General features: G+C 43.4%; 1 protein-coding gene across 4 annotated transcripts in view; it reads left to right on the forward strand.

The window, feature by feature from the left end:
* KCNIP1 (potassium voltage-gated channel interacting protein 1) overlaps positions 1-18,711 on the forward strand; it is a 748,664-nt gene that overhangs the window by 551,379 nt on the left and 178,574 nt on the right. The window contains exon 1 of one of the 4 annotated variants that reach the window (XM_063928310.1): positions 18,060-18,185. The exons of the other annotated variants lie outside the window; for them this stretch is intronic. Within the exon in view, the coding sequence (XP_063784380.1) occupies positions 18,077-18,185 (109 nt within the window). The 5' untranslated portion in view covers positions 18,060-18,076. Of the gene's footprint in view, positions 1-18,059; positions 18,186-18,711 lie in introns of those variants that run through there. 4 annotated transcript variants of the gene reach the window in all.

An 18,711-nucleotide genomic window follows, 5' to 3' on the forward strand; every position in this document is an offset into this window, starting at 1 on the left:
TACAAAGTTATAAAAAATATTGGCTAAAATGACCTTCAGGCTGTGTGTATAAGGTGTATATGTAACATAAATGCATTATGTGCTTAGATTTAGGTCCCATCACCATGATATCTCATTATGGTATGCAATTATTCCAAAATACGGAAAAATCCGATATCCAAAATACCTCTGGTCCCAAGCATTTTGGATAAGGGATACTCAACCTGTACTTGTCATTTTTCCTCCTTATAATAATGCTCGTTACACATTATGTCTCACACCATAATGCCCGTGACACTTTATACCACACTCAGTAATGCCTCTTACAAAATAAGCCACACACTATAATGCCCCGACGCATTATTCCACACACCATAATGCCCATGACACACAATGCCACACACTGCAATGCCCCAGACACATTATTCTACAAACCATAATGCCCCTGACACATTATTTCACACACCGTAATGCCCATGATACATTATACCACACACCATAATTCCCATTACACATTGTATGCCACAAAAAGGCTTCAAATTACTTTTAAATTACCTGCTAATTGTCAGGGGTTCCATGCTCATTGCCAGGGGTTCCATGCTCATTGCCAGGGGTTCCATGCTCATTGCCAGGGATTCCATGTTCATTGGAAGTGGCCAGCAGCTAAACATGTGTTTGCAAACATTTGTGACGAATTCTCTGAATTTTATTACCAGATAGATTCAGGGATGGTTACAGGTAATTTTCAGTGTGCGGAAGGGAATTTGGGGGTGGGGATTTGCACCCCCCTTCCTCTTTGTTTATTCCATGTTCATTGCCAGGGCTTCCATGCTTGTTGCCAGGGGTTCCATGCTTGTTGCTAGGGGTTCCATGCTCTTGGTGTCATGCTCATTGCCAGGGGTGTTATGCTTGTTGCCAGGGGTTCATGCTCATTGCCAGGGGTATCATGCTCATTGTTAGTGGTGTCATGGAAGAAGATGCAGCTTTGTAGAAAGCTGCGTACTCTCTGGTTTGTGCCAGTGCTGTGCGCTCCTGGCACTTCAGGGTAGGTATAGCGATGTGACCCCCGTCAGATGCTAAAGGTCAAGTATGACCTCTAGTGTCTGTCTCCGCCGAGGCAGAGGAGAACCAGCAGAGGGAGTAAATTGTGGACTCCCCCCAAAGTCAGCCAGCAGCCAGTAGGGGTCGCGCAACCCAGATTGCAGCTGCAAGCTACCCGTCTCTTGCTAGCGATGGGTTGGCAACTGCTGATCTATTGCATCATAAAAATCAAGGACTGGGATAAATTCTCTTTCCACTCCTGGAAAGAAAAGTTCAATTATTAAAGGAGCTGTTCTTAACCTACAGTATTTATTTCATTTGACTAATCATATATAATTATATATAAAAACACTTTTAAAAGTTAATGTGTATAAGTATGCAACAAACTATCTTTTATTTCATGTAAATAAAATAAAGTATTTAAATACAATTATGTTATCATTAGAGATGAGCGAACTAGACCCACCTCAGAGTACCGGATCCACCTGAACTTTGCAATCCGAGTCCGTATACGAGTCCCACCTTACTCGGATCCCAAATCAAGGCTGAACATCATCATCCCGCTGTAGGATTCTCGCGGGTTTTGGATTCTATAAAGGTCCCTGGTGATCGGCACTATCTTCACTCCGACTGTGGAGAGTGTACTACACAGACGTGTCCGTCTCAGTACTGTGTTGTCTGGTGTGGGACTGGTGTATCTGAAAAGTGTGCTCTGTCTGCTGTATCTGAAAGGGGTGCTCTACTGTACCAGTCCAGACGGGGTGCTCTGTCTGCTGTATCTGAAAGGCGTGCTCTACTGTATCAGTCCAGACGGGGGGTGCTCTGTCTGCTGTATCTGAAAGGGGTGATCTGTGCATCCATCCAGGGGCTCCACCCCAGTGTAAAATTAAAATAATAAAAGCTAAAAACAAAAAGCCTAAAAGGATAATTATAAAAACATTATTTATTATGTTTGTGGTGTACACCAGTTTATTATACAATTTTTATTTTCATAAGTACTTTGACACTGCTGGTCAGACCGCAGTATATTATTTCCTACTCATACAGTTATTGTGGGACACTGTTGGTGAAGGTCAACCGCAGTGTTCAATCACTATTTCTGATGCACACACGTATTGTGTGACACTGTGGGTGAAGGTGGTACCACAGTAATATATTTTATTTCCTACTCATACACATATTGTGCGACACTGTTGTTGAAGGTCAACCGCACTATTTTGTTCTCATACACGTATTGTGCTACACTGTTGGTAAAGAGGATGTTGATAACGTTGTTTGTGTAAGTCAGCAACCGGTGGCTTCAGTTGTTGACTGTGATAAAAAGAAAGTAATTGCGATGCCTGGGAGTGGAATTATTTTTACCCCAATCCTGACAATATGAAAACATCTGCTCCATTTGTGAGGTCAAAGTTAGTAGAGGTAAAAAGTAGAGATGAGCGGGTTCGGTTTCTCTGAAACCGAACCCGCACGAACTTCATGTTTTTTTTACGGGTCCGAGCAGACTCGGATCCTCCCGCCTTGCTCGGTTAACCCGAGCGCGCCCGAACGTCATCATGACGCTGTCGGATTCTCGCGAGACTCGGATTCTATATAAGGAGCCGCGCGTCGCCGCCATTTTCACACGTGCATTGAGATTGATAGGGAGAGGACGTGGCTGGCGTCCTCTCCATTAGAAATTAGATTAGAAGAGAGAGAGAGATTGTGCAGAGTCAGACAGAGTTTACCACAGTGACCAGTGCAGTTGTTGTTAGTTAACTTTTATTTATTTTAATATAATATATCCGTTCTCTGCTATATCCGTTCTCTGCCTGAAAAAAAACGATACACAGCAGCAGCCAGTCACACAGTGTGACTCAGTCTGTGTGCACTCAGCTCAGCCCAGTGTGCTGCACATCAATGTATAAAAGGCAAAGCTTATAATAATTGTGGGGGAGACTGGGGAGCACTGCAGGTTGTTATAGCAGGAGCCCCCAGGAGTACATAATATTATATTAATTTAAAATTAAACAGTGCACACTTTTGCTGCAGGAGTGCCACTGCCAGTGTGACTAGTGGTGACCAGTGCCTGACCACCAGTATAGTAGTATATTGTTGTATGTATTGTATACTATCTCTTTATCAACCAGTCTATATTAGCAGCAGACACAGTACAGTGCGGTAGTTCACGGCTGTGGCTACCTCTGTGTCGGCAGTCGGAACTCGGCAGGCAGTCCGTCCATCCATAATTGTATTACAATATATACCACCTAACCGTGGTATTTTTTTTTCTTTCTTTATACCGTCGTCATAGTGTCATACTAGTTGTTACGAGTATACTACTATCTCTTTATCAACCAGTGTACAGTGCGGTAGTTCACGGCTGTGGCTACCTCTGTGTCGGCAGTCGGCAGGCAGTCCGTCCATCCATAATTGTATTATTATTATAATATATACCACCTAACCGTGGTTTTTTTTTCATTCTTTATACCGTCATAGTGTCATACTAGTTGTTACGAGTATACTACTATCTCTTTATCAACCAGTGTACAGTGCGGTAGTTCACGGCTGTGGCTACCTCTGTGTCGGCAGTCGGCAGGCAGTCCGTCCATCCATAATTGTATTATTATTATAATATATACCACCTAACCGTGGTTTTTTTTTCATTCTTTATACCGTCGTCATAGTGTCATACTAGTTGTTACGAGTATACTACTATCTCTTTATCAACCAGTGTACAGTGCGGTAGTTCACGGCTGTGGCTACCTCTGTGTCGGCAGTCGGCAGGCAGTCCGTCCATCCATAATTGTATTATTATTATAATATATACCACCTAACTGTGGTATTTTTTTTTCTTTCTTTATACCGTCGTCATAGTGTCATACTAGTTGTTACGAGTATACTACTATCTCTTTATCAACCAGTGTACAGTGCGGTAGTTCACGGCTGTGGCTACCTCTGTGTCGGCAGTCGGCAGGCAGTCCGTCCATCCATAATTGTATTATTATTATAATATATACCACCTAACTGTGGTATTTTTTTTTCTTTCTTTATACCGTCGTCATAGTGTCATACTAGTTGTTACGAGTATACTACTATCTCTTTATCAACCAGTGTACAGTGCGGTAGTTCACGGCTGTGGCTACCTCTGTGTCGGCAGTCGGCAGGCAGTCCGTCCATCCATAATTGTATTATTATTATAATATATACCACCTAACTGTGGTATTTTTTTTTCTTTCTTTATACCGTCGTCATAGTGTCATACTAGTTGTTACGAGTATACTACTATCTCTTTATCAACCAGTGTACAGTGCGGTAGTTCACGGCTGTGGCTACCTCTGTGTCGGCAGTCGGCAGGCAGTCCATCCATCCATAATTGTATTATTATTATAATATATACCACCTAACTGTGGTATTTTTTTTTCTTTCTTTATACCGTCGTCATAGTGTCATACTAGTTGTTACGAGTATACTACTATCTCTTTATCAACCAGTGTACAGTGCGGTAGTTCACGGCTGTGGCTACCTCTGTGTCGGCAGTCGGCAGGCAGTCCGTCCATCCATAATTGTATTATTATTATAATATATACCACCTAACCGTGGTTTTTTTATACCACCTAACCGTGGCAGTCCGTCCATAATTGTATACTAGTATCCAATCCATCCATCTCCATTGTTTACCTGAGGTGCCTTTTAGTTCTGCCTATAAAATATGGAGAACAAAAAAGTTGAGGTTCCAAAATTAGGGAAAGATCAAGATCCACTTCCACCTCGTGCTGAAGCTGCTGCCACTAGTCATGGCCGAGACGATGAAATGCCAGCAACGTCGTCTGCCAAGGCCGATGCCCAATGTCATAGTACAGAGCATGTCAAATCCAAAACACCAAATATCAGAAAAAAAAGGACTCCAAAACCTAAAATAAAATTGTCGGAGGAGAAGCGTAAACTTGCCAATATGCCATTTACCACACGGAGTGGCAAGGAACGGCTGAGGCCCTGGCCTATGTTCATGGCTAGTGGTTCAGCTTCACATGAGGATGGAAGCACTCAGCCTCTCGCTAGAAAACTGAAAAGACTCAAGCTGGCAAAAGCACCGCAAAGAACTGTGCGTTCTTTGAAATCCCAAATCCACAAGGAGAGTCCAATTGTGTCGTTTGCGATGCCTGACCTTCCCAACACTGGACGTGAAGAGCATGCGCCTTCCACTATTTGCATGCCCCCTGCAAGTGCTGGAAGGAGCACCCGCAGTCCAGTTCCTGATAGTCAGATTGAAGATGTCAGTGTTGAAGTACACCAGGATGAGGAGGATATGGGTGTTGCTGGCGCTGGGGAGGAAATTGACCAGGAGGATTCTGATGGTGAGGTGGTTTGTTTAAGTCAGGCACCCGGGGAGACACCTGTTGTCCGTGGGAGGAATATGGCCGTTGACATGCCAGGTGAAAATACCAAAAAAATCAGCTCTTCGGTGTGGAGGTATTTCACCAGAAATGCGGACAACAGGTGTCAAGCCGTGTGTTCCCTTTGTCAAGCTGTAATAAGTAGGGGTAAGGACGTTAACCACCTCGGAACATCCTCCCTTATACGTCACCTGCAGCGCATTCATAATAAGTCAGTGACAAGTTCAAAAACTTTGGGTGACAGCGGAAGCAGTCCACTGACCAGTAAATCCCTTCCTCTTGTAACCAAGCTCACGCAAACCACCCCACCAACTCCCTCAGTGTCAATTTCCTCCTTCCCCAGGAATGCCAATAGTCCTGCAGGCCATGTCACTGGCAAGTCTGACGAGTCCTCTCCTGCCTGGGATTCCTCCGATGCATCCTTGCGTGTAACGCCTACTGCTGCTGGCGCTGCTGTTGTTGCCGCTGGGAGTCGATGGTCATCCCAGAGGGGAAGTCGTAAGCCCACTTGTACTACTTCCAGTAAGCAATTGACTGTTCAACAGTCCTTTGCGAGGAAGATGAAATATCACAGCAGTCATCCTACTGCAAAGCGGATAACTGAGTCCTTGACAACTATGTTGGTGTTAGACGTGCGTCCGGTATCCGCCGTTAGTTCACAGGGAACTAGACAATTTATTGAGGCAGTGTGCCCCCGTTACCAAATACCATCTAGGTTCCACTTCTCTAGGCAGGCGATACCGAGAATGTACACGGACGTCAGAAAAAGACTCACCAGTGTCCTAAAAAATGCAGTTGTACCCAATGTCCACTTAACCACGGACATGTGGACAAGTGGAGCAGGGCAGGGTCAGGACTATATGACTGTGACAGCCCACTGGGTAGATGTATGGACTCCCGCCGCAAGAACAGCAGCGGCGGCACCAGTAGCAGCATCTCGCAAACGCCAACTCTTTCCTAGGCAGGCTACGCTTTGTATCACCGCTTTCCAGAATACGCACACAGCTGAAAACCTCTTACGGCAACTGAGGAAGATCATCGCGGAATGGCTTACCCCAATTGGACTCTCCTGTGGATTTGTGGCATCGGACAACGCCAGCAATATTGTGTGTGCATTAAATATGGGCAAATTCCAGCACGTCCCATGTTTTGCACATACCTTGAATTTGGTGGTGCAGAATTTTTTAAAAAACGACAGGGGCGTGCAAGAGATGCTGTCGGTGGCCAGAAAAATTGCGGGACACTTTCGGCGTACAGGCACCACGTACAGAAGACTGGAGCACCACCAAAAACTACTGAACCTGCCCTGCCATCATCTGAAGCAAGAAGTGGTAACGAGGTGGAATTCAACCCTCTATATGCTTCAGAGGTTGGAGGAGCAGCAAAAGGCCATTCAAGCCTATACAATTGAGCACGATATAGGAGATGGAATGCACCTGTCTCAAGTGCAGTGGAGAATGATTTCAACGTTGTGCAAGGTTCTGATGCCCTTTGAACTTGCCACACGTGAAGTCAGTTCAGACACTGCCAGCCTGAGTCAGGTCATTCCCCTCATCAGGCTTTTGCAGAAGAAGCTGGAGGCATTGAAGAAGGAGCTAACACGGAGCGATTCCGCTAGGCATGTGGGACTTGTGGATGCAGCCCTTAATTCGCTTAACAAGGATTCACGGGTGGTCAATCTGTTGAAATCAGAGCACTACATTTTGGCCACCGTGCTCGATCCTAGATTTAAAGCCTACCTTGGATCTCTCTTTCCGGCAGACACAGGTCTGCTGGGGTTGAAAGACCTGCTGGTGACAAAATTGTCAAGTCAAGCGGAACGCGACCTGTCAACATCTCCTCCTTCACATTCTCCCGCAACTGGGGGTGCGAGGAAAAGGCTCAGAATTCCGAGCCCACCCGCTGGCGGTGATGCAGGGCAGTCTGGAGCGACTGCTGATGCTGACATCTGGTCCGGACTGAAGGACCTGACAACGATTACGGACATGTCGTCTACTGTCACTGCATATGATTCTCTCAACATTGATAGAATGGTGGAGGATTATATGAGTGACCGCATCCAAGTAGGCACGTCACACAGTCCGTACTTATACTGGCAGGAAAAAGAGGCAATTTGGAGGCCCTTGCACAAACTGGCTTTATTCTACCTAAGTTGCCCTCCCACAAGTGTGTACTCCGAAAGAGTGTTTAGTGCCGCCGCTCACCTTGTCAGCAATCGGCGTACGAGGTTACATCCAGAAAATGTGGAGAAGATGATGTTCATTAAAATGAATTATAATCAATTCCTCCGCGGAGACATTGACCAGCAGCAATTGCCTCCACAAAGTACACAGGGAGCTGAGATGGTGGATTCCAGTGGGGACGAATTGATAATCTGTGAGGAGGGGGATGTACACGGTGATATATCGGAGGGTGAAGATGAGGTGGACATCTTGCCTCTGTAGAGCCAGTTTGTGCAAGGAGAGATTAATTGCTTCTTTTTTGGGGGGGGGTCCAAACCAACCCGTCATATCAGTCACAGTCGTGTGGCAGACCCTGTCACTGAAATGATGGGTTGGTTAAAGTGTGCATGTCCTGTTTTGTTTATACAACATAAGGGTGGGTGGGAGGGCCCAAGGATAATTCCATCTTGCACCTCTTTTTTCTTTTCTTTTTCTTTGCATCATGTGCTGATTGGGGAGGGTTTTTTGGAAGGGACATCCTGCGTGACACTGCAGTGCCACTCCTAGATGGGCCCGGTGTTTGTGTCGGCCACTAGGGTCGCTTATCTTTCTCACACAGTCAGCTACCTCATTGCGCCTCTTTTTTTCTTTGCGTCATGTGCTGTTTGGGGAGGGTTTTTTGGAAGGGACATCCTGCGTGACACTGCAGTGCCACTCCTAGATGTGCCCGGTGTTTGTGTCGGCCACTAGGGTCGCTAATCTTACTCACACAGTCAGCTACCTCATTGCGCCTCTTTTTTTCTTTGCGTCATGTGCTGTTTGGGGAGGGTTTTTTGGAAGGGCCATCCTGCGTGACACTGCAGTGCCACTCCTAGATGGGCCCGGTGTTTGTGTCGGCCACTAGGGTCGCTAATCTTACTCACACAGCTACCTCATTGCGCCTCTTTTTTTCTTTGCGTCATGTGCTGTTTGGGGAGGGTTTTTTGGAAGGGACATCCTGCGTGACACTGCAGTGCCACTCCTAGATGGGCCCGGTGTTTGTGTCGGCCACTAGGGTCGCTTATCTTACTCACACAGCGACCTCGGTGCAAATTTTAGGACTAAAAATAATATTGTGAGGTGTGATGTGTTCAGAATAGGCTGAAAATGAGTGTAAATTATGTTTTTTGAGGTTAATAATACTTTGGGATCAAAATTACCCCCAAATTCTATGATTTAAGCTGTTTTTTAGGGTTTTTTGAAAAAAACACCCGAATCCAAAACACACCCGAATCCGACAAAAAAAATTCGGTGAGGTTTTGCCAAAACGCGTTCGAACCCAAAACACGGCCGCGGAACCGAACCCAAAACCAAAACACAAAACCCGAAAAATTTCAGGCGCTCATCTCTAGTAAAAAGCCATATAGGCACCTCCTTCATGTTACGTCATTTGCGGCGAAGACATTAAATTTATTGTACAAATAACACCTCATCATCAACATCCTCAGAGTAATTACTTATCGAAGGTAGTCCTAAAAAAATGTTTTGTGGGGGCACATACAACCCAATCATTCCAGCCACAAGAGACAGTCCCTGTCGCTGATATGATTGGTTTGTTAAACTGTGCATGTCCGGATTAATATACTACATAAGGGGGGGTGAGACGCTGGGTGGGTGGGACTCCATTCCATCTTGCACCTCTTTTCTTCGCTTTATGTGCTGTTTGAAGCATTGCTGACTGCGATGACAAACATTTGTACAGTTGTATAGTTTATTAAACTGCCAATCTGTCTACCACTGCAGTGCCATTCTGTTTCCTAGATATGCCATGTTGCAAGTTTAAGTGTCACATGTTTGTGCCACCCACTGCTGTCGCTTAGCTTAGTCATCCAGTTACCTCGGTGCAACCTTTTGGCCTAGACTGGATGAAAACAATATTGTGAACTGTGAGGTGGTCAAAATTGACTGGAAATGAGTGGAAATTAATGTTATTGCGGTTAATACTGTAGGAACAAAAACACCCCCAAATTTGGTGATTTTAGCTGTTTTTATGATTTAAAAAAAATACAGATCCAAAATTTGCAAGGGAGGTTTTGGCAAAACAAATACAGATCCAAAACATGAAGGAGATACAGATCCAAAACAAGAACCCAAAACCCAAGATTTGGGCCAGCGCACCTCCTAGTTATCATATTACTTAGCACACATAAGGGTCAATCCAAATAGAGGCAAGTTGCGAAGTGTGAGCTGCGAGTTGCAGTTTTCTCCACAAATTTGCAGAATTAGTTTTGCAATCCAATTAGAATTTGAACCAGAGTAAATTCTCATTTTCCGTTCGTACCTCCCTGAGGCTAAGAGACAATAGGGAAAATCTTTGTTTTAAGGTGAAAATGTTGGTAGACTGTGCAGAACCCCATGAGCACCACCCCCCTCTCGAATGACTAATTAGGCATTTGGAAGTTTGCAATTACAGGTGCGTCCCTTAAGTTGATGCTGTGATGCACGTACCTGTCGACCATTCATTCTAATGAGAGCTGGCTAGCAATGTGCCCGCATTACGATCCCGCTACAGAATATAAGCAGCAAGGCTATAGCAGGACACATGTGCACTGTAGCTTAATTGGGCAAATAATTGCATGGCATTTATGGGAGTAAAAAAAAATGAAATAACCTCAAAATCAACTTTTTTGTTAGATTATGCACCCCAAATTTAATGAAAGCATTTATTTAAGCCATAAATACTGTGATTTCGTTGGATCATTTATCTCCATTTTTATTACTTTAGAATGGCCACAATTTACCCCAAAACACCTGTTCTTACTTTTTGTTAGAATTTTTTTGTTTCATTCCTTTTCAGTTAAACAAAATTCATTAGCTTTTTACGTTCTTTTCCCTTTAAAAAGAAAAAAAAAAAAGCACAAATCAGTCATTTGACACCTTTTAAAAGTGTCTATTATTTTCCTTTTGCCCACTTACATCCTTCTATATGATTCTGGTAATGAAACTGTCACTTTTCTGGGGTCTAGGAAGGTTTTTCATGCACTTCTCCCACATCGCATATTGTAGAAAATGTGCCCTCTTCCCCACTGCAAGTACCAAAAATAGGCACTCTTAATTGTTTTGAGAAATCTCGGGTGTGCGCATTCGAGCGAAGTCATAAAATTAACTTGCAACTCGCATCTAATTCAATTGACCCTATATCCTGCAAAGTGACTTACTTATAGCACACAGTCACTGTGGAGGGACTTTTAGAACTATATATATACTGTCACTGAAAATCCGGCACTCAAATAACCTTATGCAGCAGCCTGCGTACCTTTGTCCCGTGTGAAATACATGGTGGGTTCAGAACAGGTAGAAGCTCAGAACGGACACGGCACTCCAGGACTTAACATAGAAATGTATTTCATGTCCATAAAGTTAAAGTCTGCATGCATACATATCCAGGGTAGAACATCCAGAGATACAAGCCATGCAGTATAAGTGTGAGTCTAAGCGCAAACATATAAACTATGCAGCATTTCGGGCCACTGTGGGTCCCTTCATCAGGTTTTGCAAGTATTCACATGTAGAAGACAAAGACACGAGCAGGGTCCTCTTCCCTCATGTGCTTATCATTTTTCTTACTTTAATAATCTTCAACTGCACCAAATCCAGCAGTCCTCTGCCACCTGATACTTATTTCAGTGTCATCTGCTGTACTTGTCCTATATTGTCGTCAACTGTTAGGGTGTGTACACACGGTGAGATATTTTCTTTCGATTTTGACTATATAGTCAAAATCGCAAGAAAAGTTAGTGCAGATCGCAAGGTGAAAGTCACCTTGCAATCCCAATTCGATCCCGATGCGCGGTCCCGCCAGGTTGGCATCTCAAGAAAAGATAGACTGTGTAGGCAAGTCAATCCTTGCTAGATCGGTGTACTATCTAGTTCATCTCACATGTCAATGACATCTCACATAAGCCAAAATCTCACATAAGCCAAAATCGCACATTAGCCAAAATCGTAAGCACACATAGTCCATATCTCAAGAAAAGTTAGTCAAAATCGGTGGTGCTGGGCTCCGGGGAGTTCAAGGGAAATCGCAAGTGAAAATCGGGTATAGCAAGGATCTCACCGTGTGTACACACCCTAAGTTGCTGTTTTCCTGTTTTGATTATTTGTTTATGTACTCTGTAATTGGGTGCTGTGGAACCCTTGTGACGCCATATAAATAAAGGATAATAATAATTAATAATAATTTGCATTACAAGGGAAGTTATGCAGTGAAAACAACACTTAGGGTGAAAATCCCTGTGTACTTATGATGTCACTGTCCTAGCAGTATTTCGTTGGGTATCCTTTATTTTTCAAGACATCAGCACAGCGACATGGCATTGAGCCAACCAATGTTTGGAGCTCTTCCTTCTTTATTATGTGGTGCCATGAGACAATTATAGCCTCAATTAATTCTCTTTTATTGGATGGATGCCTCAGATGTAGCAGTTTTTTCAAACGGAACCACAAACGTTCTATTGGGTTCAGGTCTGGGCTGTTTCCTAGCCATCCCAGCACCTGTATGTCATTCTCCATGAATCACTGTTTGCATATCTATGCAGTGTGGCAGGGAGCTGAAAAAATGGGACATTTCTGGAAAAGGATCCCTGATAGAAGGTAGAAGTTTTCATTGTAGGATGGTGTCAATGTACTTTCTGCTGTTCAGTGTGTAATCTATGACATGAAGGTGGCCTACTGCATCTGCTGTCATAACACTTGTAGGATTCTTTTTTATCACTTAATGCAATCTGGATGTACCTCTTCCCCGATGCGACGTTTCACATATTTTCTCCCATCACTACCAAATATCGATGTCTTAGTTTTGTCACTCCATATCACTTGTTTCCACTGACCTTCTGTCCATGCAATGTGTTCTTTTGCCCACTGTATTCATTTCTGCCACTGCTTTTTATTCAGTAATGGCTTTTTTCGGGGAATCCTACCTTTTAGGCCAACTTCCGTTAGTCTTCTCTGTACCGTTCTTGCACTGGCAAAAACACCAGTTGCACTCAGTTCACTGCTAATGGCCGCAAATGACATCCATCTGTCCCTGACGCAAATTCGTTTTATTCTCCTATCATCAACAGCTGTTGTGCACTTTTTCCACCCTTTTCCTTCTTTGTTTAGTATAGATTGTGTTTCCTGATAGTGTTAACAAAACTTTCGTACTCCTGATGTTGTCACATTCCCACCAACTTCTCTCGTAATTGCTGCATATGAAAGACCATTTTCACGTTACACCACAATCCTGGATCTCTTCCTGGGTGACCCGTCACCACTTTGCCTGGACGACATTGTTGTATTTATTTTTTACACCGTCAATAGCACTAAACAATACACACAAACACCCAACCGTAATTGCACTTCAGTAACCAACTTTATTCTGCAAAATGAAACTGCCAAACTGACCTTTCCCACCTTTGAACATGACCTTGCACCTGCTCATAAACGACAGCTGATTGGTCCTCAGAACGACGATTCCGATCGGCTGGTAGTAGCTGTTACTACCATATATATATATATATATATATATATATATATATATATAATTTCGTTACCTAATATCTAATACTTTTTAGTGCACTGTCAATGCTTTTCTTACACATTTCATACCAATGCATGATAGATATAGTGGACTGGATATTTACAAAGATTTTTAAATGTATTCTTACCGCTATTGAGTGGAACAGGTATTATGTCAAATAAGTGTTTTAAAGTCAAACTACATTGATATATATTCTTTGCTAAAGTTATACATATGGGAGATTTTTCAAACTTTCTAAAGAGTAGAGTGGAGGTGGTGCAGATAGCAACCAATCAAAATCTAGCTATCATACTGTAACTAGAATCTGAATGGCTGCTATGGGCCACACCTCTGGTTGTCCTTTGTAGAAGCTTAATAACTAGTGTAACAAAGTCAGAAGCTCAGATGGTGAATTACACAGGTTCTGTGTCTTGCCTACTTTAAGCCTGCATTTCACCAGGTTTTAAGCAGCTTGAGAACCTGTGTAATTCATATGTGTCCTGGTTTAAAGGGCTAGTATGGTAAGCCTAGGTTACTGTCAGGCATTGCAGGAGCAGTGGCGTAACTACTGCCCCCGCAGTCCTCGCGGTGGCTTGGGGGCGAGGGGCTGCGGGGGCGCCACTGACTTTGCACAGATTGACATGCGGACGAGCGTCCGCATGTCAATCTGCGGTCTCCTTCCCTCCGCTGCTGTAAGTAGGGACACGGAGCGCACATCGCGCGCCTCTCCTGTGTCCCTCCCTGGCTCTCCCCCGGCCTGTCTAATAAAGGAAGTGCCGTTCGTGAGCTCTGATTGTCTCACGAACCGGCACTTCCTTTATTAGACCGGCAGGAGAGCCAGGAGGGACACAGGAGAGGCGCGCTATGTGCTCCGTGTCCCTCCAACACAAAGGAGCGGGGGGGGGGGGGGGTGAGCAGGCACTGTGGGGGAATATCTGGCACTGGGGGCATATACCTGGCACTGAGGGGGAATATTTGGCACTGGGGGGTGCAGGCACTGAGGGGGCATATGTGGCACTGTGGGGGAATATCTGGCACTTGGGGCATATACCTGGCACTGTGGGCATATACCTGGCACTGTGGGGGAAGATCTGGCACTGGGGGCATATACCTGGCACTGTGGGGGAAGATCTGGCACTGTGGGCATATACCTGGCACTGTGGGGGAAGATCTGGCACTGGGGGCATATACCTGGCACTGTGGGGGAAGATCTGGCACTGGGGGCATATACCTGGCACTGTGGGGGAAGATCTGGCACTGGGGGCATATACCTGGCACTGTGGGGGAAGATCTGGCACTGGGGGCATATACCTGGCACTGTGGGGGAAGATCTGGCACTGGGGGCATATACCTGGCACTGTGGGGGAATATTTGGCACTGGGGGGAGCAGGCACTGAGGGGGCATATGTGGCACTGTGGGGGAATATCTGGCACTGGGGGCATATACCTGGCACTGTGGGGGAATATCTGGCACTGGGGGAGCAGGCACTGAGGGGGCATATGTGGCACTGTGGGGGAATATTTGGCACTGGGGGGAGCAGGCACTGAGGGGGCATATGTGGCACTGGGGGGGGGTATATGTGGCACTGGGGGCATGTACCTGGCACTGTGGGGGAATATCTGGCACTGGGGGCATATACCTGGCACTGTGGGGGAATATCTGGCACTGGGGGCATATGTGGCACTGGGAGCATGGCCCTAGCAACAAGCACTACCCCCTAGCAACGAGCATGACACCCAGTGCATGAAACCCCTGGCAACAAGCATGACACCCAGTGCATGAAACCCCTGGCAACGAGCATGACACCCAGTGCATGAAACCCCTGGCAACGAGCATGACACCCTGAGCATGAAAACCCCTGGCACCGTGCATGGAACCAAGAGTATGAAACCGCTGGCAACGAGCATGACACCCCTGGCAACGAGCATGACACCCTGAGCATGAAAACCCCTGGCACCGTGCATGGAACCAAGAGCATGAAACCCCTGGCAACGAGCAGGTAATTTAAAAGTAATTAGAAGCCTTACTGTAGAACTTAATGTGTAATGGGCATTACGGTGTGTGGCATAATGTATCACGGACATTGCGGTGTGTGTCATAATGTGTCAGACATTACGGTGTGTTGTATACTATATCACGGCCATTGTGGTATGTGGTATAATGTCTCAGGATCATTGTGGTGTGTGTCATACTGTGTCACAGACATTGTATGTGCTATAATGTATCAGGGGCATTGCAGTGTGTAGCATAATGTATAACGGGCATTGCGATTCCTATCATAATGTGTCACAGGCATTACGGTGTGTGGCATAATGTGTCGGGGGCATTATGGTGTGTGCATATTGTGTCATGTGCATTATTGTGTGTGGCATAATGTCTAAGGGCCATTGCAGTATGTGGCATAATGTATACTGGGCATTACTATAAGGAGGAAAAATTACAAATAATGTAAGGGGCATGAATCAGGATTATTTTTCTTTCCTGTGGTGGCTAACGTCTGGGCGTGCAGGTTGCAAAACTGGGGTATAAGGTAGTCTTTTCCTGCAATGCCACGCCCCTTTACGCGAAGCCACGCCCATTTAAATGAAGACACACACCTTTTGGCGGCGCGCGGCTACGGCGCGCACAGATTTATCCCTTTACTAGTGCCAATTATGGGGGGTATGGGGGGGGGGGGGGGGCGCCGAAGGATTTTTTGGCTTGGGGGAGAAAAATTTCTAGTTACGCCACTGTGCAGGAGGGTGTATCAATGAGAGGTGAGTGGTTAGATGAGTAGAGAACGGACATTGGTTTATGTTTCTCACTGTTATTGATTAATGTTGCTGAACGAGGTCCTGTGAATTAAAAATAATGGGGCAGATGTATTAAGCCTGTTGAAGTGATAAAGCAGTGATAAGTGCAAGGTGATAACGCATCAGCCAATCGGCTCCAATATGTAAATTTACAGTTAGGAGCTGACTGGCTGGTGCGTTATCACCTTGCATTTATCACTGCTTTATCACTTCTCCAGACTTAATACATCTGCCCCACTACTTGCTTTCAGAGAACCCATTGTTGGAAGCCATTATTTCAGTGGTGCTCTACATAAGCAGCAACACTCATAACAAATTATTACATTTATTTCTAAAATAGGATTAAGTAATACATTGTTTTCCTTTACAATAAGAAATATTATTTCATGCTAAATTAATAGACATCTAAAAATCCTCTTTTATGTTGTTAATTGGGCAACTAAAGCTTTAATAAAGTTATTTAGAAATATTTCTCCCAAAATCTGTACATAATGAGTAAATATCACTATGTTATATTATACAATCAGGCAAGCTATCTGTGTGCAAATATTGCTGATATTTAGGTTCTGCTTAATTAGCTCTTTGTGATATTCCAGAGATGAACAAACAAGCTAGCTGTATAAACAATGAATACACGTTTTCTCTGTATTTCCTGCCTTTGAAAAAACAAAATGCATTTTTCATCACTTACAAAGGTTAAAATAAAAATATCCTGCTGAGTTGCTATATAATTCAAATTCAATTCTGCATCTCTTAGACCATCCAAAAGCCCATAAATCAAGGTTACTGAATGTGACTCTACTTTGTAAACACCACACACACACACACACACACACACACACACACACACACACACACACACACACACACACACACACACACACACACACACACACACACACACACACACACACACACACACTATATATACAAATAAATTAGTTATAACACTGATTCCACAATCCATATATAAAGTTGGTATTCTGGTATCTATTGCACTAATACTTCAGACTTTTCAGGATAAAAAGATAAAAAGATTTTTCCATAATTGGGAGTGTCATACCAAAAATATAATAAATGACATTTAAAAATGGCCCCCCACGTTGCCACTCGCCTAACCCTGCAAACTTAATTGTATAGCAGTAATCCCTGCAGTGACTGTAGGCACTGTGACCAGAAACAGCAGCCGTCATTCTCTTGTTTCTGTCTGCTTTCCAGAAGTTTGTGCATAACAGGCTTCCAGATAAAAGACCCCATACCTGCAATTGGAAACAGAAAAGGATTTCCTATTGAATGTAACCCTTTTAGGTTAAATTAAACAGACTGCAGAATCCATTGAATATGGATTAAACGGATCTGTTACAATCCTGTTATTAATAGTGATTATAGTATAAATATTATACATATAAACACTCATGCACTTTGCTTTGTATTGTCAGTAACAAATGATTTTGTCATAGTGATGAAAAAATGCTGTAATGTGTGAGTGAGTGTGTGTGTGTGTGTGTGTGTGTGTGTGTGTGTGTATATATATATATATATATATATATATATAAAATGCACACATTTAAATGAAATGAAGAAGCACTGGCTACATGTGGTGGATGTATACAGTATGAAGTCACAGTGTTATAAAATATGGTCAGTGCAGCATTTACAATGCACATTTGATACAGCATCATGCATTGTTATTTGAGATGTATGGAAATGTACTGTATATACTGTATATACATTAATATACTATACAGTGTGTGCTGCTTAAAAAAGTATTAAAACAATATAGTTTGCTTTTGATTATATCACAAATGAAACTGTAGCATATAAATGTAATACTGTAACAATAAGGAATAGTGCAGTTCACTTGAGATAATGCTGATGTAAGCGACACTAAGGTATCAGTAATTGAGGATTGTAAGTACGCTTGGGATTATTGTCCCGGGCTAACGGCAAATAAAATAAAGGTTTTTAAGAGGGAAAATTGCTTGTGTGCAGAAGGACGAGAATGAGTATTTGGACACAGAAGGCAGTAATAGAGGAAGGCAGTTTACAGAAAGGCAACAGAAAATCAGAGAGAAAATGAGCCAAACACTTACAAAGCAGCAGAGGACTCCAACCCGACCATTCCACAGCTATAGATAACTGACAGTTGCTTCAGCAAAACATCAGAGGATATTGCTGTGCCTTAAAGGATGTGGAGTGAAGGGGAGTCAGAAGGACTGCACACTTTGGGCATTGTGTTTGTTGTATGTTCATCCCTCAAACTTTTGCACTACCTGGGAATAATTGACCTATCAGATGGTAAGATAATCAGTAAGTTTGATATATATATATATATATATATATATATATATATTTGTATATATTATATATCTATCGATATAATATAATTGTATCTATCTATCTATCTATCTATCTATCTATCTATCTATCTATCTATCTATATATGTAAAAGAATGTTATGACTTATTATATATAGGCAGTACCATAGTTTATTGAAAGGGAAAAAACACAGCATAGTCAGACTTTATCATGCAGTCACTGGATTTGCATCAACATTGTCTATTAAATATCCTGTTGAATTAGCTTAATTAGTAGTTTAATGCAGTGAACTGTGGTGAATATGTTTAGTATATATGTAATTAGAGATTTAAATATTATTATTATTATTATTATTATTATTTTTATTACTGTTGCTGTTCAGCTATCAATTGCATGTGAATGCTTATATAATATTTTCTGAACTACTTCTACTATGACTGAACTGACCGTAACTTATTCATGTTGATTTATGAAGGATACACTATCTAGGAGAATCATGTTTACT

Source organism: Pseudophryne corroboree, chromosome 6, assembly GCF_028390025.1.
Source record: "Pseudophryne corroboree isolate aPseCor3 chromosome 6, aPseCor3.hap2, whole genome shotgun sequence".
Lineage (NCBI taxonomy): Eukaryota > Metazoa > Chordata > Amphibia > Anura > Myobatrachidae > Pseudophryne > Pseudophryne corroboree.